We start from the raw sequence: 21,881 nt of genomic DNA, 5'->3' as shown, positions 1-21,881 counted from the left end.
TTCAGAGTTCAAGCTGGGGCCGAACCTGAACTGAAGTTCAGGTTCGGCGTTGACCAAAAAAAGTCCCTGAACTCAAACCAAACCAAACCCTGCCGGTAAGGTGCTTCAATCGAATACCAGAAGAGAGGAGTTGTTGGAAGACCGGAGAAGTATCGAAGATGCCGATGAGGTTGAGGGAGGTAAGTGAGAAGGTGGCGTTGCTGAGGATGAAATGCGAAATTCCTTCATGCTGAGCCATCCAGGCTAGCACCTTTAAATGCCGGAGTTGTGTGTGAATTGGTTGATGAACAGTGTAGACAGCAATCGCACTTCCAGACTGACGAGGGAAGTGTGGCTAGCGCGAAGCCATACAACGTCGGTTTCCCAGATATACCACCTACAGAAGATGAGTTTGTGGCATTACGAACACTAGCACACACCGTATATTGGCAAACTGAGACAAAGCGTAGGAGACAAGGTTAGTCTAAGCTGATGACACAATCAGCCCTGGACTCACGTCGAGAACGAAGCAGCCGTGGAAGGACGGGTCCATGGCCGCGCAAAGTGATTTGCAGACAGTGCGGACTTATGCTTGTTCAGCTGTAGCTCGGACAACGAAGCTAGGGACCACTCACCCTACGCGCAATCTCCTCGCGAGGGAGTTGAGAGGGGTTCGGCATGGCAGTGACCGAGCGTCGCAATCTGACGAGCCTAGCTGTCCGACGCACAGCAGTCAGCACAACGTGCGCTGTCAGCGTGTATTCCCCACGAGACTCTACGAGTTGATATAAAAAGACGACCCATTATCGGTGGCTTCTACACTTACCCGTGGACCAACGCCCAAATACCATCCCGACCCCATACAACTCCTCCCTCCCTCTTTGTTTATGAAGCGGGCTGAGTGTTGAAAGAATAGATGCAAATTCAATGTTTATTACTGAGAAACAGCCAAGTATTTATACTATTCTAAGTGTTCTAGTAGATTCTACAAAAATGAGTCAATGGAAACTTGGAGAAAGTGCCCGACGCTGCGCGTCGGTGATGGCGCCGGAGCATGGGCCGGCGCTGACATCATCCTCTCGGCGATGACTCGTGTTCGCCGCCATGATATCTTCAACACTCCCCCTCGAACCGAGTCGAGCCGAGTGCTCCGGATTGCTCGATGGCAAGGAGTGATCCGGGCTTTATGTATTTTCGGGTCGCGGGCCAATCACGATGTTGTCCGTTGTGATGTCCAGGTTAATCGCCTTGGGTGCGATGTGAGGTGAGTCGCGCGCGTTGGACTGGGTTGGCGCGAGGACATGGGGGTGAGTGTGCTGGGTGCGGCGGAGACGGGCGGTCTTGACGCGATAAGCGGTGGGGTAAGCGGGGTCGGCGATCCGGGCTTGATCTCCGGATGCAGTCCATCGGTCCGTTGCTCCCCCTTGCTCTGCAGTCTGGGTGCAGTCCAATAGCCGTCGTCGTCGTCCGCGTTGGGTGGGTAGACCGGGGTAACATTCCCGAATGCAAAGACATTGCCCACATTGCAGCAATGGGCTAGTCGCTGTCCGGTTGTCCGGTTTGTGATCTTGACGTTGCCTGCTGACGCGAAGTCGATATTATAACCGGCGCGGTGGAGTCGTCCCATCGAGATGATGTTGTGGGGTGAGTCGGGAACATACAGTACACCTAGGAGTGTCACTGTCTTTGTTTGTGTACCTATCCTGAACTGTAGCTTTACAGTTCCCTCTCCCGGTGCCCTCAGCTCTCCAATGCCAAAGATTTGATGGTTGTTGAGTGCTGTGTACGTGTGAAAAACAAAGATTTGTCGTTCGTGATGTGTGTGCTGGCACCACTGTCCAGTAGCCACGAGTTCCGTGTGAGCCGTTCCCGGCCGAAAGCCATGAACGCGATATCTTCATCATCCTCTCGGGCCACATGCGCTGTCTGCCGGCCGTTCTGCCCGCCATTCTGGGTCTGGTACCGCATCGCACGAGCATAGTTCTCGTCCTTTTCTTGGTCTGTGTAAGTGATTCCCTTCTCGGCGTCGGGGCACCACTGCTTCCGGTGTCCGGGCCGCCCGCAATTCCAGCAACTCTGGTTGCCTCGGCTCCCGTTCCCATTCCCAGTGCCCGACCCATTTCCATTCCCATGTCCGTTCCTGTTGCCCTGCCCCTCTCCGCGTCACGCTGGCATCGCCGTGGTCATGTCCGTGTCGGCGTCCGGCTTGGCGTGGGGTCGTCCGGCCTGCTGTAAGATCCTTCCAATCACATCTTCTGAATCATCAATCTTCGTCAAGTCAATCCCATTCACCCAGTGGTCCCACGAAGTCGGTAGCGATGTCAACACAATGAGAGCAAACTCGGCCTCGTCGATAGAGCTGCCGAATGCCGCGAGTTGTGTCCGGTAGGTCGAGAGCCGTCTGATATGCTCTTCCACATCCTCCCCCTCGGCGCACGATGTGTGGTAGAGCACGCGTCGAAGCCGAATGATACTGATGGTGCCTTTAGGTTGATAAATAGACTCCAATTTCCTCCAGGCCGCAATGCCGAGGGTCATGGTGTTAATGTAGGCCATCGCTGACGCGCTGCCGGAGGAGGGACAAAACCTTCCGTTGCTTCTTCGTCCATACTGCTGTTGCCTTCTGTTCCGCCTCCGTCGGCTCCCCTGCCTTAACTACCTTCGGCGGCTCCATCTCGTCGCCGATGAGGTACTCATCCAGGTCGTGCTCATTCGCCAAGTCGAGGATCTTCACGCGCCAAGTCGCGTAGCCAGCCTGGCCTTCAAGGGCCTTGATGACGTTGCGAGAAGTCGAAGTCGTAGAGTCTGACATGATGTGTCAAGTGGGAATGTGGGAGGTGCAGCAAGTAGAATGTCGATGTCGTTGTCTTTTAGTTATGGCTAGCGGGGCCCATAACCTGTTGAAAGAATAGATGCAAATTCAATGTTTATTACTGAGAAACAGCCAAGTATTTATACTATTCTAAGTGTTCTAGTAGATTCTACAAAAATGAGTCAATGGAAACTTGGAGAAAGTGCCCGACGCTGCGCGTCGGTGATGGCGCCGGAGCATGGGCCGGCGCTGACATCATCCTCTCGGCGATGACTCGTGTTCGCCGCCATGATATCTTCAACACTGAGCAACGCGAAAGGCATGGTGTTAACGTTATCTGGATAGATGTAATCCCTGAATATAGGAAGTGGAACGCGGCCCGTACAGGTTGTGTGGTGGTCGACTGCAAGGACGCCGGTGCCACTGGCACGTGATCGCCGTCAACCTTCTTCTCCGACGCCCATGTCCGACATCTAATCCCAGCAGACAACACCAACGGACGACTGCGGGTTGCGACAAATGGGAGAAACGGCTCGGTGTTACTGCGACTGCTATTCAATCATGTCCAGCCGCGTTGAGCTTTCTACACCAGTAAACGGCTTGGCAGCTGGCTAAACTCGAAAGTCTAAATAACACGACCGGTTTCTCGGCACTCTCGCTGATTTCTGCCGCCAACACTGCTTATCTCAAACGTCTCCTGCCATGCCTGCGCTAGAAACTTGAACCCCCCGCATCAAGGACCAGAAGCCGAAATCTCGGCGCGCAAGCCCTGTCTCGCCAACTACCCACCCAATGGCTTCCTTGACTACAAACTCCTGCCGCCCTCGCTGTTTGGAACGGTTTTATGAGCAAAAAATCTCAGGTGGGACAGTAATCGCTTACCCAACAAGCCAGTCGATCGAGATTCGACAGCCACGACCGAACTCAACTCACCAACACTGCCCTTCTAAGGTGTTCTTCCACCGCTGAAAGTGGCGTGTCGTGTTGTTTTCCCGCTGACCCAACGCTGAGGAGAGCAGCCTTTACACCCTCTGAGGAAAGAAGATGGCCGCTTTCTCGACCTGGCGCGCGACTGTCTTGCTGTGCTGCCACCCCAGTGGACTTCGCCGCCGTCCTACTCTGCTTACGGTCCATCGCTGGCGCTAGCTGTGACCCCGACGCCCGTGATGACCGTGCTGCTGACGCCCATCAGCCCAAAGCCTTCACCACATCTGCACCACATCCACGCTCCCCAACAACCACCCGCGCCGCAACAACAACTTCCGCGCTATAGCCCCCTCGACAGCCTGAGCCAACCACAGCCGTTCGAGTTCAGCCTCGCGCTCCGCCCCGGCGCCCCTCCTGCCAGTGGGCAAAGCAAGAAGCAGGCGCTCTCGTGTTTCTTCTGTCGCAAGCGCAAGATCGCATGTGGAAGGCCAGAGGACGGGAGCGTAGACAGGCGGTGCAAGTGCGTTGATAAGCCGCAGTCTGGGACAGACCAGGAAACGACTATTTTTGTCGATTTTGCTGCTCAGCGCACGTCTCAGAGTTGACATGAGTCCCGAATGGTCAACTAGGGAGTTACCTGCACAAGAACCAGTCAAACTCCAGTCAAAATCTATCAAATCGCTCTTAGTGATTCCAAAATCTTGACTAGGAAAAGTTCGCAGAGCCCGTTTCTCGCTAGAATCTATCCAATTCTATGCAAAATACCCAAAGGGAGTGTATTCTAAAAGGCATATTCGGTTTGGCGCTCAGTGGAGACTCGAGATCGACTTCTCCTAGATAAGGGACACCCCTATCTCTGTTGGTATCAACGACTGACATCATTGGAACGTGGTTTCGGATCATGCTGGAGGATCGGGAGTGCCAAGGGACAGTTAAACGGCGAAAACCTACTCAGTTGATTGGGGCCTGGACCTGTGATCAACGGCGACTCTAAAACACTGTCGAGGAACTGATCGATCCGGCAGGCCGAACCGGCCACGGAAGAAAAGGCTCTCAAACTCTGGGAAGAAGGAGAACCGGAAGGCTGGGAACAGCACGACGGTTTCAAAACTCGGAACGGACTCGTGTACGTGCCTCCAGCCATGGGACTGCGGCATCGGGTTCTACGACAGCACCACGACATCCCTATTGTGGGACATCCGGGATGGCATCGAACCCTCGAGCTTACGACCCGCAACTATTGGTGGCCGTCGATTCAGACCGATTGCCAGGCCTACGTACGGGCCTGTCCGTTGTGCCAACGAACAAAGATATTCCTGAGACGCCCCCGCAGGGACCCTGGTCCCGAACAGCGGGCCGACTCGGGTATGGCAGCGCATATCAATCGATCTGATCGTTCAATTACCCGAGTCCTCCAGGTATAACGCAATTCTTGTGATCGTCGACAGACTAGGTAAAGGGATCCGCGTGCTCCCGTGCACGGGAAATATCTCCGGGGAAGGAGTCGCCTGGCTATATCGTGATAACGTCTGGAAGGACTACGGATTCCCAGAGGAGGTGACTAGCGACCGGGGACAACAATTCATTGGGCATTTCATGAGCGACTTGAGCAAATTGCTGGGTATCAAGGTCCGATCTTCATCGGCTTACCACCCGCAGACGGACGGGCAAACAGAGCGTGTGAATATGGAGGTCGAGCAGTACCTCCGAACATTCTGCAACTTCCAACAGAGTGACTGGTCTGATTGGCTCTCCCTAGCGGAATTTGCTTTCAACGATAAAGTAAACTCCTCGACAGGGTTCTCGCCCTTCTTCCTCATGCTGGGATTTCACCCTGTATACCTAGTCTTTTGCAAAAGATGTGGGCCACTGCCCACCAGTCTAATGCAAAAAGATGTGGGCAATTGCCCACAGGTCACAAGCCTGTAATATAAATACTAGATTAAAGAGCCAAATTGATAGCTATGACTAAGCTAATGCTATATATGGTAATAGAAGTCACTATTTCTTCAGGCCGATGATTCGGTATATAATTTGGAACAGTTTATAATACAGGGCAAGGGAATTGATGTAATCACATGTCACATTGATGGAACAGAGCCTAATAAGCAAATCAATTGATCTTCATCAAAAATGGTTCCACATCAAAAACATTATATAAAAGGCATTGATCCCATCACCTAGAAGGTGCTAGAAAGCCCTAAAATAATTAATTATCATGGAAATACTTGTGACATTTGTGACTTTAGAGCTGTTGCCCACATCTTTTGCATTACACCCATGGGCAGTGGCCCACATCTTTTGCATAGAAGTAGCTATATCAGCTGGGGATTTCACCCGAGAAAGGGATCCGAAGCCCCACAAGAGGTCCCGACTGAAGCCGCCACAGTGTTTGCGGAGCGAATGAAGGAAGCTCAGGCCGACGGGGCCGAAGCCATGAAAGAAGTGCAAGAAACTGTAAGGGCAACCCTGGAGACTGCGACGAAAGCCTAGCAGGGGAGGATCCAAAGCGTGAATAAAAGCTACGGGAATACACGGAGGGACCGACCTAGCAGGGGAGGATCCAAAGAGAAGAAACTCTAAGGGTCCGCCTGCTAGGGCGCCAACTATATACTGGTCGTCCGTAACTGCCGACGTAGAGCGCAGAAGGCCTGAGCGGCGTCGCAGGCTCTGTCCCAAGGTGATCGTTGGGAGGGTCTTGACGGATCGGTGATTGTGCGGGCAAGGGAGGCCGTGGACGATGGTCGGGGTGGGTCGGAGCATCCGAGGGGGCGCCGGTCGGATGCGCCTCGGATGCGTTCAGAGGGTCCGAAGGAGGCCGAAGCGGGGGTTCCCCTGACAGAAACTATGAAGAAGTATTACGATCGGAAGCGCTCCCCCGGACCCGAACTACGCCGAAGGGGACAAAGTATACCTCCAGAGTACGAACCTCACCAGCGATCGGCCCTCAAAAAAACTAGACGACAAGAGATTCGGGCCGTTCGAAGTCAAGCGCAAAGTCGGTAAAACGTCCTACGAACTGATACTGCCCCCAACTTGGCGCGTGAGCCCCATTTTCCACACCGCGCTATTACGACCCTGGAACGCCCCCCCATCGCGGATCACCAGCGGGCCACACTGCCGCCGCCAGCCGAGATGCGCAACGGCGAGCCCCATTACGAAGTAGAGGCTATCTCCCTCGTGCGCAAACAAGGATGACACCGCCTGAGGTACTTAATTCAATGGAAAGGCTATCCTCGGGAAGAGTGGACGTGGGAATTGCGGGACAAACTCGAAGGTGCAGAAGAGGCACTGGAAGATTTCTATATTCTCAACCCCTTTGCGCCCCGCGAAGAACTCGTAAATGGACGATGGAAGATCCGAAAGGAAGACCAGGGAACGCGGACCCATAAGGCGTCGAGGCGCCGCCCACAACGGAGGGGGTGATGTCACGGTTCGGGTCGGGCCGCCGGGCCACGAGGCCGCACGGGCCCGACCGGGCCCGCACGGGCTCGCATACCGCCATACTCCTCGACGCTCCCTCATTCTTCCAGCCCCTTCCCTTCACCCCTGCGGCCCTACGCAGCGCCCATCCGATCCGCCCTGGGACCTGGCGCCCATCCGATCCATCCCTAATACCATGGTGTATAAAAACCATACTTACAAGATGTAGTCGCTAGGCTAATATCGTCTATTCTCTGGGCGAACACCCATCCTTCGTGCTCCTCAGACCCTCTCGAAGTCGGACCCCCTGACGCCCCGATACGGCCCGAGCCCGACGTTGACACAAATGCTCCAGGAAGAAGCCTTACAGAAAAGCATCAAAATTCTAGGGCTTCAACATCCTCAAACAATTGTAGTCCAAAATAATCTTGCCCTGATATATCAAAAACTTGGCAAATATGCTGATGCACAGGAGTTGCATATACAGGTAATAGAGCAATGAATCAAAATTTTAGGGCTTGAGCATCCCCATACTAGTCTGGCCAAGAGTAATCTTGCACTACTATATGAGCAATTAGGTAAATATGCAGATGCTCAAAAGCTGCAGGAACAGGTTTTCCAGCAGCGTGTCAGAATTTTGGGAACAGACCATCCTGATACCATTCTGACTAGGAGCCATCTTGAGATACTATCTCAGAAAATTAGTCAATATACAGGAGCTCAAAATGTTGGGCCGCTGGGGCAGGAGCATTCCTAGTGATTTACAACTTGAAAGTAATGCTTTTATTACCTGTATCTATTTAAAGGTACTTTCACGGATTCAAAACTTTCATTTTGTACAAAAATATGAATTTAATGTAAATTGCATTGTATCCATGGGCCTTGGGGAGTTCTATGATGAAGTCAACGGAATGTGCTAAGTACATCTTATACTCTTCCTTCACCTTTACCAGTGCTGCATTAGCATTATCAAAACCGGAGTGTGGTTAGAACGTCGATATGTGCCGTAGGGCCGGCAAAGGTGTAGAGGGAAGTATGGCAGACACGATATTCATCATTGGGTTCTGTGATGATTGTTGCCTTGAACCCCCCCCCCCCATTCATTTAAAACTTGAATCAGAATGCATCCTTTTATGTGGGCTTAAATCTGTATGTTTACAGGGTGAGAGATCACTACTTGATTATTACAGTTGCTTTGGCTTTCTGGTGCGTCATTCGACATGACCCGCTTCTGCAATGACCGGGGTCAAGTTGACACTGACCACATATGAAAACCTCGAGTGTTGAGCTGGCAAGAAAATCGTCAGTAATGCCAATCCTTCCACAAGGGCACACGCACCGAATTCAAACACTTGCACTACCTCACTACCGTTCGGCGCGCCTGGTAGCCGAGTCAAATCAAGCTGAGAGGAATTTGATTTAATAAATAGAACATACGAGCTGTGATCCTGTCTTCCAGTAATGACTCGGCATACATCCCTTCTGCATCTCCATCTGGCGGTAAATTCTCTCCCGCAATTGAGCAATGCTGGGGGTTAGTAACATCAACTAATCCGTGAGCGGACCAGTTGAAGTAAATCCCGCTTGGCCCGAGTTGCAGACAGGTAATGCTGTTTAGCCCCACAGCGGAGTTAAACCAGGCCGCGCGCACCACGGTTATCTCTGGAGACATCGCGCATAGACAGGAGTCGAAGTCGAGACTAAGGACATATATGCCCGCAACCTGGAGAACGTCAGAGAGCATAGCAAGCTGCGAAGCAAGATGTCACCGTTGCCAGACCAATCCGTCCGTTTTCGAACGACAGATACTTGGAGGCCCCGCGAGGCGATCCAACCTGCACATCGAGTGCAATTTCCCGAAGAGTATTTTGTCCATCGATGACGCGGTGGAAGAAGGGGATGATAATCAGTCTGGAGCTCGACAACAGAGCCGCGATGTGAGAGCCGCATTCTGAGATGTGGACTGCAACGAACTCGTCTAAAAGTTGTCCAGGAAGCTCTAGTGTATTCCGGTGCTGGACTGGCTGCTGCTTCAATACCGCGCTCGGAAGCCACCCAAGATGTCCCTCGTCTGCTTCAAAAACATAAGAGTTGTCTGCATATGAGTGCCGCGTGGATGGAATGTCGAGAACTCGCCGACCAGTCGCGCGAGAAAATGCACGGAGGGCATTGGTGCCGCAGATAAACGCAAGTCCGTCCTTCTGGCGACTGACTTCGACGTAGTTTAGCTCTCCTACATCGGAGTAGTAGGGTATTGTTCGAACGAGAGCTCCAGATGGCACATCCCAGAAATACATGTCTGTGGCTGATGCAGCCATGAGAGTGGGGTATGCCAATCGAAAAGCGCGGGTTGAAGCGTTTTCTGGAGGGCGTAGGAGTGCCCAGGGAATGAATTTTCGTTTGTAAGAAACCTGTTCTGCTGCGCGTAGCTGAAGTTCGTCTGGCGGATTCGATGGAGCGAAACCATCGACAGTGGCGCCATCTTCGACGAGCCGCCAGACCTCTTTGTCGCTCGAAAAGCGGCGGTTGAAGATGATGTAGCCGTTGTCGTATTCACAGTGTGCGTAGGCACAGACATACCGCTGGCTTCGTCAATGAAAGAGTTGTGAATGAAAAGACGGATACACACCTCTGGCAATGCCCAAACCAGCTCCCCAGTATTCATGTCTACCACCCGCAATCGTGGATCCCTCGCCCCCGCCGTCGTTACTATGAGACCTCTGTGTTCGTCGACCTTGATGCGATGGACATTGGGACCAGTTGCGGGGTAAAAGGTCACACTTGACGCGGCTTTCCCGAGCCAGGATTGCTCGATGTGGTGTTGGGCCTTGCAGAGTGCCTTCCAGTCAGTCGCTCCGGCGACGGCGCGTTGCGACAGGAGCATGTTGAGGCCCGAAAAAGTTGTGGAGGGAGGCAATGAGAAGCTCTCGATGGCGATATTGCGATAAACGGCAGACTCGTTGGTCTGAATGAAGGTATACCATGCTAGTGAGGTTGCATTGAGGGCGGGAAGAGAGGAAATGGGCAAGTGTGAGAGGATGGAGAGCGTCAGTTCGGGTGGAAGTGGAAAGGACATGAGGGTACTAGACAAGTGGTGTAACTGTGTAAGAGCGTGTAAGTAACTTGTCGTGACCTTCGTCAAGTTGGAGCGATGACAATCCAGGATCCTGAGACAACCTCATCCAATTCATCGACCATGAGGAAATTAATTACTATCCCAATACAGATCATAAATAAATAAACAATCGAAATTCAGAAAAGTCCATGTTTCCCTTCGAAAGTAGCCTAAGTTTCACCATACGAGTCAATCCTCGGTTCGAGCTGTTCAAGTTTCCTTCGTTCCTGCAGCGACTTGATACGCGGTAGGTTCTCCCAGGCGACGTCGCCAGCCCGGCGCGGTGCCTTTCTGTGAAGAGGATAAGCGCAAAAGACGAGGAAATCAAGGTATAGCCTAGGAACTGACCGCTGTCTGAATTCCCAGCTCATCTTTGACTGGCGGCGTAGGTTCAGCATAAGCAGCAACGACCGCTCGACGCCACGAAGGAGCCGTGGCTTTCTACACGCTATATGAGGACCCATATGATTCAAATTCGAGACGCTGGACGCACAATTTCAGGAAGTTTGATGTTTCCGAGGGTTTGAGTTGTAAAACTGGGTGCATCGGAAAGACCACTCGTCGTCGAAATCTGAGCAAATTGCGATAAGCGTTGGCATCATGGACAGAATACTTCTCGACCGACATTCACAGTGGGGGCAGCTTGTCCAAACAGAACGAGGCACGAAACGAGGAACCAGACTTTGAAAATTGGCATCGCTGGATAGAGAAGAAAAGACTGGTGTGAAGATGTCGGAAAGCGACTGGAAGAGCGAAGTAGAAGAAGCAGAGGTGAAGAACTCAGTCCACCACAAGGTGTAAGTACTTATACCCCAGATTTCGGCGCTTTCTTGATTGCGAAGCGATGTTCCACATCCCAGCGCGAGTGGTTTCACAAGCTGGATCCAGGGGAGGGGCTTAGGAAGCGAAAATGCGCTTGGCCGTCGAGTGTTGCAGAGTTCATTTGTCCATCGACATCGAGAGTTTATCGGATTGACGGTTTCAGCACCTCACATCGTTCTTCGGGTGATGGTGGTGGTCAACTTGAAGAAATTGATCAGGGTGAAAGAAATTTACGTCAGTGCTAATACAGTCATATTTTGTCCACTTCGCTCATCCTTTGTCACAACGTCCACAGGGAAAGTGGGCTATTCAGTCGGCAAGGAACCATCGGCATATGCAGAGAACTCGCTGTCGCTGGATTTTGCTGGGCTTGTGCTGCCGGCTTCGGCCTCTGGAGTCTTGTCGGTATCAACAGGCGTTTTCTTCGATGTGTCCTCCTTGGCAGCGTTTCTTTCTGATTGCTTGTCCTTCTCGCGTTCACGCTCTCGCTCCCTATCTCTATCCTCACGCTCCTTCAACAACTTTTCCCTGCGTTCGCGGACTCGCTGTTCTCTTTCTTCCTCTCGTTTCTTCCTCGCGGCTCTATCAGCACGAAGCTCATCCACCCAGCTTTGCACTCCCTCAGCCGCTGACTCGGGAGCCATCTTGTGTCCTTGAAGATACCCCTGCAGCTCTGCCGTCGAGAACTCGTGGGGCGGAACTTGTTTCCCGAAATGCGAAGCCAGATTGTGCAGTGTTCGGCCAGATTCCGCCTTGTCGCCGTGGAATTGAGGGAACCGCGCTTCTGGGAAGAACCGCATGAACAAAGCGCTGGCTTGATCCTCTGTCGCCAGCTCGTACCGAACTTTGTGGTCGATCCTCCCGGGCCGCAGTAGCGCAGCATCCAATCGGTCAATGTAATTCGTCTAGGTCATAGAATCAGTCAAAATCATGAAACAAGCGGAAGGAGACTAGTATTAACCGTGCAAACGAAGAGCTTCCCTTCTTCGCTCCCAACTCCATCAATGACATTCAATAAACCTGATAGAGTGACAAGGGAACGAGGGGGGCGGCCGGAGCCGGGCAAGTCCAATCCGCCAGCTGAGGCAAGCGAGAACTGAGTATTGCTCATCAACGCAGCTTGTCGCTCGGCGATCTCGTCTTCGTCTTCGCGAGAAGGAAAGGCACAGTCGATGTCCTCAATGAGGAAAATAGCATTCTTCGGAATGGCAGAGGCAGCACGCTGCAAGAATGAGTCGTCCACGCTGAAGTCTATTAACAACGACCAAATCATTCTCAGAGGTTACCTACAAGCTCGAGGCTAGCGATAGGGAGTAAATTTCTAGATTGAGAGCGCCCGCTAGTGCGTAGATAGTCGACGCTAGTGGTAGAATAAGCAAATCAGAGCCACGTGTTAGGACAGACATACTTTTGCCCGTTCCAGGCGGTCCATATAGCAGGTATCCGCGTCGATGGGGAATTCCGGCCTCGACATACCAATCTTCCGATGAGATGAACTCCTGGGCATCGCGAACAAGTGCTTCAATGACACCGTCTGGGAGTATAATAGTGCTAAGCTGCGTTAAGAAAGTGTTTCAGAAATCTCAGAGCAAACCCCACCTCAGAGGTCGACGAATCTTGTGTTTGGTACTAGTCCATGGCAGGCCCGGTCCGTATTGTGGCTGAAAAGAGGTCAGGCAATCGCAATAATAGACCGACCATATGGACATACCGAATCAGCAAGATGAATGACAACATTTGGTTTGTTGACTTCGACATAACGAGCACGCGCGTCTTCCACAAGGTCCGACAACAGAGCCATATCGAGCGTGTACATGCTGCAAAGCCAGTGTCAGTGTAATACACGCGAAAAGGCTCCGTAGAAATGACATACGTGATGACGATGCTCGCAATCTGGCGGTAAGTACCGGAGCTCGTGAACCGCGCTTCATTCCCGTCTCGACTACGTTTGATTTCAACCCATCGTCCTCGCCAGCGAAATAACTGAGGCTCCTGATAGGTTGGCACATATTCCGCGTTGCCTTTTATCGTCGGATCCATCCAAGTTTTGACTGCCCACTTGCGACGCGAGTTGGTCGCATTGACTGTGAAATCGCGGGAACGGCGCCAAACATTTTCTTGTGTCTGATATCGACGGTCATGGGCAAGTTGCAAGACATTGGACAACATACTAGGAACAGAACAATCCAGTCATACGTTGGATCTCCATCGTCAAACTGGGCTGTTATGGAGTATTCTGCAGAGAGAGATGAGCGTAGCGATGGAAAAGTCCTCAACCACGCACGAAATCGGAGGCGGACAATCAGCCATTGAAACACCCTTCTGCCGGTCTCCACCAAGGTACCGAGAATGAGGAGTTTGATGCTGGAGCCGAGGTACGAGCTGGACAGCAATCCGACAGCCGCAAACACTGAAGAGAGTCCAACAAAGGACGTTATCCATGCTGGGAGGCCATTTGGATTCGAATCGAGGGACTCGTCGAACTTCATCGATGTGGGCGGAGACAAGAGTGAAAGGAAGCCTTATTCATAGCGAATATAAGCGCTCATCGACTCAGCCCGCAGGCGCCTCATGTCTGATGAGGGGCATACGCGCCGCAAAGCAAGAATTAAGACCGGCATCTGGAAAGGGTTCGTGGGAATGGTAAAAAATTGTCAGAAACACGTTGCGCACGTCGAAGTATAGACCTTCCATGCAGACGACTAGAAGGTTTCACAGAAAGACCTGGTTCCGATTCTAAGTCTTTCTGCTGCGCCGGTTGACGACTCTGGAGGTAGCTGAAGCTTTGTTTTTCTATCGCCGAAATTGGAGGGTCCGGGGATCGTTATTGTTGGTGAAAATTAGGCGGTAGACCTCAGCTTGTGCATTTGGTAGTACTATACATAAGTTAGAATTGAAGAATAGTGAACAAACAGGACGAGGGACATTTACGGCTTCAGCGCTGAACGCATGGTTGGACAAATGAAATTGATGAAAGGAGAGTGTGACCGGCTCATGCCCCTTCTTCAAGTTCTTGGCTCTTGTTAGCAAGAACCTAGTCCTCACCACGGCAAAACATACCAGCGGTCGGGCTCAATGTCGCCGTTGCGTCGGTTGATGTATCCAAATTGAGCCCATCGGTAACGGCAACAGCTTCGTCAGATTACGACGCTCTCGGTCACTGCCATGCCAAACCTCTCTCAACTCCCTCGCGAGGTCCTCGGGGAGATAGCGCGGAGGGTGAGTGGTAGCTAGCACCGTTGTCCAACCCTAATGCCCCACAGCTGAACAAGCATGAAGTTGTTCTCCTCCGCACTGTCTGCAAATCGCTTTGCGCGGCCATGGACCCGGACTTCTACGGCTGCTTCGTTCTCGACGTCTCCAGGGCCGACTGCGTCGTCAGCTTAGAGGGCATTGCAAGCGCTAACCAGAGCAAATGGGTGCAGCATGCGAGAACACTGAAGGTTGCTTCCTGGGCAAATGAAAGCTCAGACGAGTCAACACAAGCCTCACCAGAGCTTGTCTCACGGGCTTTGTCTAAGCTCGCCAATATACGCTCTGTTCGGTGCGTGCTAGTGCGCGTAATGCCACAAACTCATATTTTGTACTTAGGTGGTATATCCGGGAAACCGACATTGCATGGCTTCGCCCCAACATCTCCCATTATCTCACTAGCCACACTTCCCTCGTCAGTCTGGAAGTGAAATTGTTGTCTACACTGTCCACGAACCCTCTCGAAAACCTGCAATTCACCGCACAACTCCGGCATCTAAAAGTGCTAAGCTGGATTGCTCAACCTATTATCCACCAAGGAATTTCGCATTTCATCATCAGCAATGCCACCATCTCACTTACCTCCCTCAACCTAATCGGCATCTTCGATACTTCTCCCGTCTTCCAACACCTCCTCTCTTCTGGTGTTCGATTGAAGCACCTTAACGCTAGCGTCGTGTCCACACAGCTCGTCAAATACCTCGACTCATACTCCACACTGGAGACAATCGACCTTACAAACTTCGATGGTTCCAACGACGCGGACCAACACCTTGCCCACAAGCTCATCAACCTTGTTCTGCCTCGCCACGCTGCCTCATTGCGTTATTTCGCTTGCGTGCCTCGGTTCGAAGGTCATTGGTGCTTCCACGACCAGCTGCTGGATGGTTTGGTGACGTTGAAGAAGTTGGAAGAGTTGACAATGAGCATCAAGACCGATTCCAATGCTGTCGTCAGTCATTTTACGTGGACTAAACTAGCCTTGGTTAATTCTTCCTGCAGGTACTTCTGTTATCGGCGACACAACGACTGCCGAACTTGCAACGGCTAACGATAGCCTCGTCTGCCACCCGCTCTGCTCGTTGCGGGACCGGAATCATCCAGCACGGACCTATGGTCACCAGCCCTCTCGTCACCGCTGTGGAGGATGTCAGGCTGTCCGAGGCGGGGAACCTGAAAACGACAGTCCTCGTCGGCGCAGTCAGATACCAGCTGCAGTCCATGGACAACGGCTATGGCTACATCGCGCAGGATCCAGAGGTCCAGCAAATTATCCGTGCGCCGCCAAGTCCGGGCTTTTCATCCCCAAATCATTCACCCGATCTGGACCGTTTTCGATTTCCCGAATTTCGGAAATCCTTGGATATTTGATTTCGCTATCATTGAACCTTTTTTATACCGAACTTCCCTATCTTGTTTTGCAATGTCTGTACTGCGAAACAACGGCTAGTGGAATGAATTTCAAGCTCTCGTTACAGTGGGCTGCCGAGAACCAAATCCTTATCCTGCTGCAACACTTGCTCGTAACCATCCTCTTTACGGACAAGACTTGAATTCATACTCTCTCGTCTTTCGCGTCGAGTCACAATCACGTGCTATGACGCCATGGGTGTAATTTTCGGTCCTCCATCCGCAGACTGCTGACAGTGCTGTGCGTGGATCTCCGGAGATGTATACTGTCTCGGCATAATTAGGAATGCATCTGCATGGGGTTTCCCTCAGAGTCTCACGGACAGGCCGTGCTTTCCGACTCGCTGACAAAAGTAACTGTGCTGTGAACACCGCTTCTGTCAAGGTGTTAGTTCCTTGGGAGTACGTCCAAAGGCGGCATTGGGCCGGGCAGCCGGTGTAGAGAAGACTGTGGAAGCTGTTTTGATGGCGGCGCTCTAGCTTTCAGACGAGCCGCCACAGCCCCGGTGCTTTCTTCTTATTACTACGACTAGGTCTACTGCGGCTCGCCATACCGATGGTCGCAACCAAACCTGCCCCCTTATGCATTCCCGTTTTACCGTCCATAACATCGACGGCGGAGGTTCTGGCTTCCGCGGGGGACTTTGCCCCGTTTCCGTACATCCATGCTGCGTTCGGAGTGGTGGTCATTGTGCTCAAGGCAGTTGAGGCAAGTATATACCCCGCCCTTAGTCCAGTTATTGACGCCAATCGGTCAGGCGATGAAGAAGAACCGCAGAGAACTGCGCGAGCTGTACGAGTCCGTGGAGCGGTTTCATGGGCTATTCGAGGAGCATGTGAAGCAGCGGGCTGTCGCTGCCCAACTGGACGCACTTTGCCAGAAGCTGCAGATCGAAGAGTGCGCAATCAAGCTCCCGCATTGGATGTCCGGCTTGCTGACCTTCCCCGCCAGAACGATGAAAGAGGTGCTGCAAACCGTCGAGCAAATCAGGACGAAACTGCTCTCAAGTCGGGTGCTTGCGCTGGTTCTTTCGCGTTCGATTTCCGAGGAAATCAAGGGGCTGCAGGACACGATTGTCAGCCTGATCACCCATTTCAATGTGAGCGACATACAGTTTCCGAGTGTTGTTCTCAATATAGGCTGTTTAGACAGTCGTGGGCCTCGATACTAACCGCCGGGTCCAAGAATTGCAGTCTCGTCGTATGGGTTTTACAATGAAGCATGTGCCCAATCCTAATGGTTTTAATATAGCGCGACGGCTTGCCTTGCGAAAACCAGAGGCGCTGGGGTCATTACCGCAACGATTGACGGAGCTGCACACCGAGGTCAGCAGCAAGATCGACCGCCTTGGGGATGACGTTCCCGATACTCTTCTCCTTCTCGCGCAACTTGCACGAGAATACGCTGCAGTCGGGCAGCACGAGCTTGCGGAAGAGATCCAGCAGCACGTGCTCCAGGCGTATCGAAAGCAGGGCGGGGAGGACGAGCACAATGAACTGAGCGCTATGGGCAATTTGGCGGTGACCTACATGAATCTTGGCCGGCTGGAAGATGCGGAGAGGCTCGCGACTGACGTGGTCAATCGGCGAGTGGCGGGGAGCTCGGCGGAGGCCGATTTACTGCGGAGTATGAGCAATCTGGCACTCGTCAAGACAAGGCTGGACAAGTACGCCGAAGCAAAGAACCTCCAACGAGACGTGTACTCTGCACGGAAGAAGAGCCTTGGGTTGAAACACCCAGACACGATACTTGCGATGACAAACCTCGCCATTTCGTATCGGAAGCTCGGGCGGCCGAAGGATGCAAAACTATACCAAGAATATGCGCTGTCGACGCTGGGCGAGGACCATGCGGACAGTCTCGCGGTGATGACGAGTCTTGCGATCACGTGTGGCGACCTGAAAGAGTACGAGGAGGCGAAGCGACTGAAGATGTTCGTTCTGGGGCGATTGCAGCAAGAAAAAGGTGACACGCATCCGGAAACACTGCGCGCGATGCTGAGTCTTGCGATAACCTACAAAGACCTCAAGCTCCCGCAAAAGGCAAAGACCCACGAGGAGCGGGTGGTGGCCGAAAGGAAGCGGAAGTTGGGTGAAGATCATGTCGAGACACTCGAGGCTATGAGTCATCTTGCTGACTCATACTACCAGCTTGACGAGTTTGCGCAGTCGGCTGACTTGGAGGTGGACTTGCTGGCCAGATATTCACGGCTGTTTGGGGAGCGCGATCAGCGGACGAGGAGGATAATGCGGAATCTCGCGAATACATACAGGAATTTGAAGATGGCGGACAAGGTAAAGGAGTTGGAGACACGACTGCAAAGTGTGATTTGATACAGCAAGGAAAAACACCGCTCTGTTGTATTATTATACATAGTTACTTATTTACTAAATGAAGCATAATCATAATATATATATATATGTACTGCATATACAAGTAATAATACTTAATAGCTACTAGCAGACCAAACCATCAGCCTAAAGGTTGGGCCAAAATCAAACCAAACTGGGTGCCAACTACAAGTAGCTACAACCAGATTACTTTGCCAGCTGGGACTTTGATAGAGAGAGTATAAATTTAAATAGCTAAATTCAAGAAAACTTCTCTTCTACACTACATAAATCCCAAGTTTGTGATATGTTGCAGCCAAGTTGACCTGTGCCCTGATAGTGTCAGGGTGCTCAAGTCCTAGCAGATAAGTTCTCTGTTCTAAAACTATTTCTTCTAACACTTGAGCTTCACTATATTTGCCAAGTGCATAATATATTGCAGCTAAGTCTGCTTGTGACCTGATAGTGTCAGGGTGCTTAGGTCCTAGCAGATGGGTTCTCTGTTCCGATACTGTTTCTTTCAAAACCTGAGCTTTACTATATTTGCCAAGTGCATAATATGTTGTGGCCAAGTCTGCTTGTGCTCTGATAGTGTTAGGGTGCTTATGTCCCAGCAGAGATGTCCTTTGTCGCAACACTATCTCTTGCAGAACCTGTGCTTTGTCATACTGGTTAAATGCATAATATGTTATTGCTAGATTTGCTTGTGCAGTGATAGTGTCAGGATGTTCTGGCCCCAGCAGATGAGTTGTCTGTTGCAGCACTATGTTATCTAGAACCTGAGCTTCAGTATACTTGCCTAGCTTGCTATATGTTGTGGCCAAGTTGGCTTGTGACTGGATGGTGTCAGGGTGCTCTAGCCCTAGCAGCTGGGTTCTCTGCCATAGCACTGCTTCTTCCAAAGCCTGAGCTTCATTGTATTGACCAAGTGCATAGTATATCACAGCCAAGTCTGCTTGTACACTAATAGTATCAGGATGCTCAAGCCCCAACAGAGAGGTTCTTTGCATTAGCACTGCTTCTTCTAGAACCTGTGCTTCATTATACTTTCCAAATGCAAAATATGTTGCAGCCAAGTTTGCCTGTGATGTAATAGTATCAGGATGCTCAAGTCCCAACAGGGAGGTTCTCTGCTTTAACACTGCTTCCTCCAGATCCTGAGCTTCACTATATTTTCCAAGTGCACTGTATGTCTCAGCTAAGTTTGCTTGTGCAGTGATGGTCTCAGCATGCACAGGCCCTAAGAGGTGGATTCTCCGCTGTAGTACTGCTAGTTCCAGAACTTCAGCCTTATAGTACCTGCCAAGATCACGATATGTTGCAGCTAATTCCGCTTCTGCATTGATTAGTTTTGTATCTTCCACTGGTCTAACCCTATTATATGTTTCCACAACTCCCCTCCTCATTTTTCTCTGCATGCTGGAACAGTCCAGCAACTGTGTAAATCTTTCCTAGCCTGATCTGGAAGTCTACTAGCATTACTGCACCAGCTGCCATACATAACTCCCGTGAGTGATTTGCCAGCAATAGCTCATGTTCCAGATCTGTGCAGCAACTAGCTGCCATTCCTATGATGTTCAGGGCTAATTTTTGTTCTCTTTGTGGATTGCTCAATGTTTCCCTTGTCCACTCATGCACTAGAGGATGCATTGAATATCTATTACCCTGTGCAAACATCAAAGAATAGCTTTCTATCTTTTGGGCCACCTCTTCAAATTGGTAGGCATCCCAAATTCCCTCTTCATCTCTAAAGTGAGCAAGGAAACTATATGCAGGCTGCAGTTGGGCTTTGGCAAGTTCAGCAAGTTCATCTAGTTTATATTCTGCAGCCATTTCAAAGATATCTTGGGTGATCCCATTATAATGCATAAGGCAGAACACCCGCAGCACTGCCTTTGCAGGGGCTGGCAGGGCATCAAAGCTCATCTTCCATGTGGTGTAGACTGTCTTCTGATAGTCCCAATTAGCCTGTGCAGGTTTTGTATTCCAGAGTTTTGTCTTCTTTTTCCTGTACATATCTAGATAGCCTAAAGGTTTGGCAGTCAACAAGTGAGACTGTTTAATATATGCTGCAGCCTGAACAATGGCCAAGGGGAAGAAGTGCAACTCCTGATCAATATTAGCTAGACTCAGAGTCCTTTTGACATGGCAACAACTTGCCTTGACTATCTCCTTAGCTGCACCAGGATCACTGATCTCACTGACTTTTGAGAACAAAGTAACAGCTTCAGATAAGCTTAAATCAAGAATCTTGATTGACTTGTGGCCTGTGTGGCTGCCCACATCTGGATTGCGTGAGGTAATTAGAATGTTTCCATGACTGCACTGAGGGAAATATTCTCTGATGTTGATATCTACATCATCTGCATTGTCAAAGAGGAGTAGCCACTCATCGGTGTTGCCCACCAGCCAGGTCTGTGCTGCAGTCACAGAGACGTCCAGCTGCTTGATCCGTGCAATGTCCATGTAGCTGGCCTCAATTGTATTCCTGTTGGTGGCATCAATCTTGAATTGGTCTGTAAACCTGCCCTCATCGTTGGTTGATCAAGACCATAGTGCTTCAAGCACTCACCTTTCTCCTGCAGTGGTGATAAATTTGAGAGCTGTTTCGGTCTTGCCTGCCCCACCGAGGCCGTGCAGGAGCACAACCTTCCTGCTGCCCCTGCTGCTGCTTTTGCCGAACAGCTCTGAAAGTTGGTCCAGAATGCACGCCCTGCCAGTAAAGAAATCACATGGAGGGGGACATCCCCTGTACAGCGGGGGATTGAGCACTGCAAGCAGGATCAATTCAGGACATGGACACTATTCATCTGCAGGCTCACCGATGGTGCCACTGGTGGGGCCGTTGGCGGGGCTGCTGGGGAAGCAGGAATGAGCAAAGCACTGTGCCTGTGGTACAACCTACCTCAGGCTTGCGATGTGCACCGAGTCTGCTCTGATAGACAGTGTGTTGCCCTGCCCTGTGCCCCCGTTTCCCCCCCTGCCCTCGGCGGGCCCTCCATGTCCACCTGTGCCCCCTGCCATCCAGATCAAGCCTCCTCCAATACAAAAGGGATCCAATTTGCATACCACTTACAGTCAACTGCATCATCTTTGTGTGCAGGTCGGCGATGTCTGGCTCGGAAGGGACGCTCATGGAGGAGGAAAGAGACGCTCGTGGCGGCTGTTTGACCTTGGACGATCAATGACTGTCTCGCCACGAGGCCGGGCCGGAATTCCGCATTGAATGGTGAGGAGTACTAGTATTTGTTCTTTGCTCTTGTTGCTCATCTCTTGCTTTCATGCGAGATCGCTCCATCTCAGCAAAGCGCCGTTCCCTCTCGTCCCCCTCACTGGTTTGATCAGCCCAAGCATTGGGCGGGCTTGGTGTGTGTGGCCTCAGGTCGCTGCGGGGCCATCCTCAGTCACGGTAGGGCGCTTGGAATTTTGTGGAGACGTGTTGTCGGTCTTGGGCGAAGTGTCAGTGGCGGTACTATGCGCATTTGATTGTCGTCGGCGTTCGAAAGAAGCTTTGAATAGCGCATGCGCCGTCGCCAGATGGTTCAGCTGCCGCCGAACATCAAGTGTGGTCGGGTCTTTTGGAGGCAAACCCGATGGCGGCGGGGGCAAAACCACTCCCACGTCAGATGTGGGTTACCGCAAAGCTTGTATTTCTGGCCCTGGCAGTGTTCTTCAAGTTCCCAATGTTTAACCCACTGCAGAGAGTTTGCGCTGCCGACGCTCGTCAAAGGTGATGTGGTCTGAGAACTGTTCCGATCATTGCTATCGACGACGATGTGAATCAAGCTTCTGTATAAATGCTGGGACTCT

General features: G+C 51.5%; 3 protein-coding genes across 3 annotated transcripts; 1 reads left to right on the top strand and 2 right to left on the bottom strand.

Annotated features, from left to right (window-relative positions):
* Positions 1 to 8,352: 8,352 nt before the first annotated feature.
* Positions 8,353 to 10,223, bottom strand: MIND_00175900 (F-box domain-containing protein; the record flags this gene model as incomplete). The annotated part of the gene is made up of 5 exons (XM_037358677.1): positions 9,771 to 10,223; positions 8,911 to 9,723; positions 8,579 to 8,864; positions 8,481 to 8,522; positions 8,353 to 8,429 (listed from the first exon to the last, which is right to left on the bottom strand). The coding sequence occupies exons 1-5, from the start codon at positions 10,215 to 10,217 to the stop codon at positions 8,353 to 8,355; spliced, it is 1,665 nt and encodes a 554-aa protein (XP_037226587.1). The 5' UTR covers positions 10,218 to 10,223.
* A 6,073-nt stretch (positions 10,224 to 16,296) lies between these two features.
* MIND_00175700 (uncharacterized protein) lies at positions 16,297 to 18,074 on the top strand (the record flags this gene model as incomplete). Its single annotated transcript, XM_037358676.1, has 5 exons — positions 16,297 to 16,449; positions 16,499 to 16,638; positions 16,693 to 16,840; positions 16,890 to 16,941; positions 16,993 to 18,074. 5 exons carry the CDS (start codon positions 16,297 to 16,299, stop codon positions 18,072 to 18,074), a joined length of 1,575 nt encoding a protein of 524 aa, XP_037226586.1.
* A 2,799-nt stretch (positions 18,075 to 20,873) lies between these two features.
* MIND_00175600 (uncharacterized protein) lies at positions 20,874 to 21,207 on the bottom strand (the record flags this gene model as incomplete). Its single annotated transcript, XM_037358675.1, has 3 exons — positions 20,874 to 20,928; positions 20,977 to 21,088; positions 21,141 to 21,207. 3 exons carry the CDS (start codon positions 21,205 to 21,207, stop codon positions 20,874 to 20,876), a joined length of 234 nt encoding a protein of 77 aa, XP_037226585.1.
* Positions 21,208 to 21,881: the final 674 nt, after the last annotated feature.

This window comes from Mycena indigotica (assembly GCF_014461135.1).
Source record: "Mycena indigotica strain 171206Taipei chromosome Unknown Mind.scaff0001, whole genome shotgun sequence".
In the NCBI taxonomy this organism is placed as follows: Eukaryota; Fungi; Basidiomycota; class Agaricomycetes; order Agaricales; family Mycenaceae; genus Mycena; species Mycena indigotica.
Note: the sequence above shows the minus strand (reverse complement) of the source record. Positions and strands in the feature narration are given on the sequence as shown.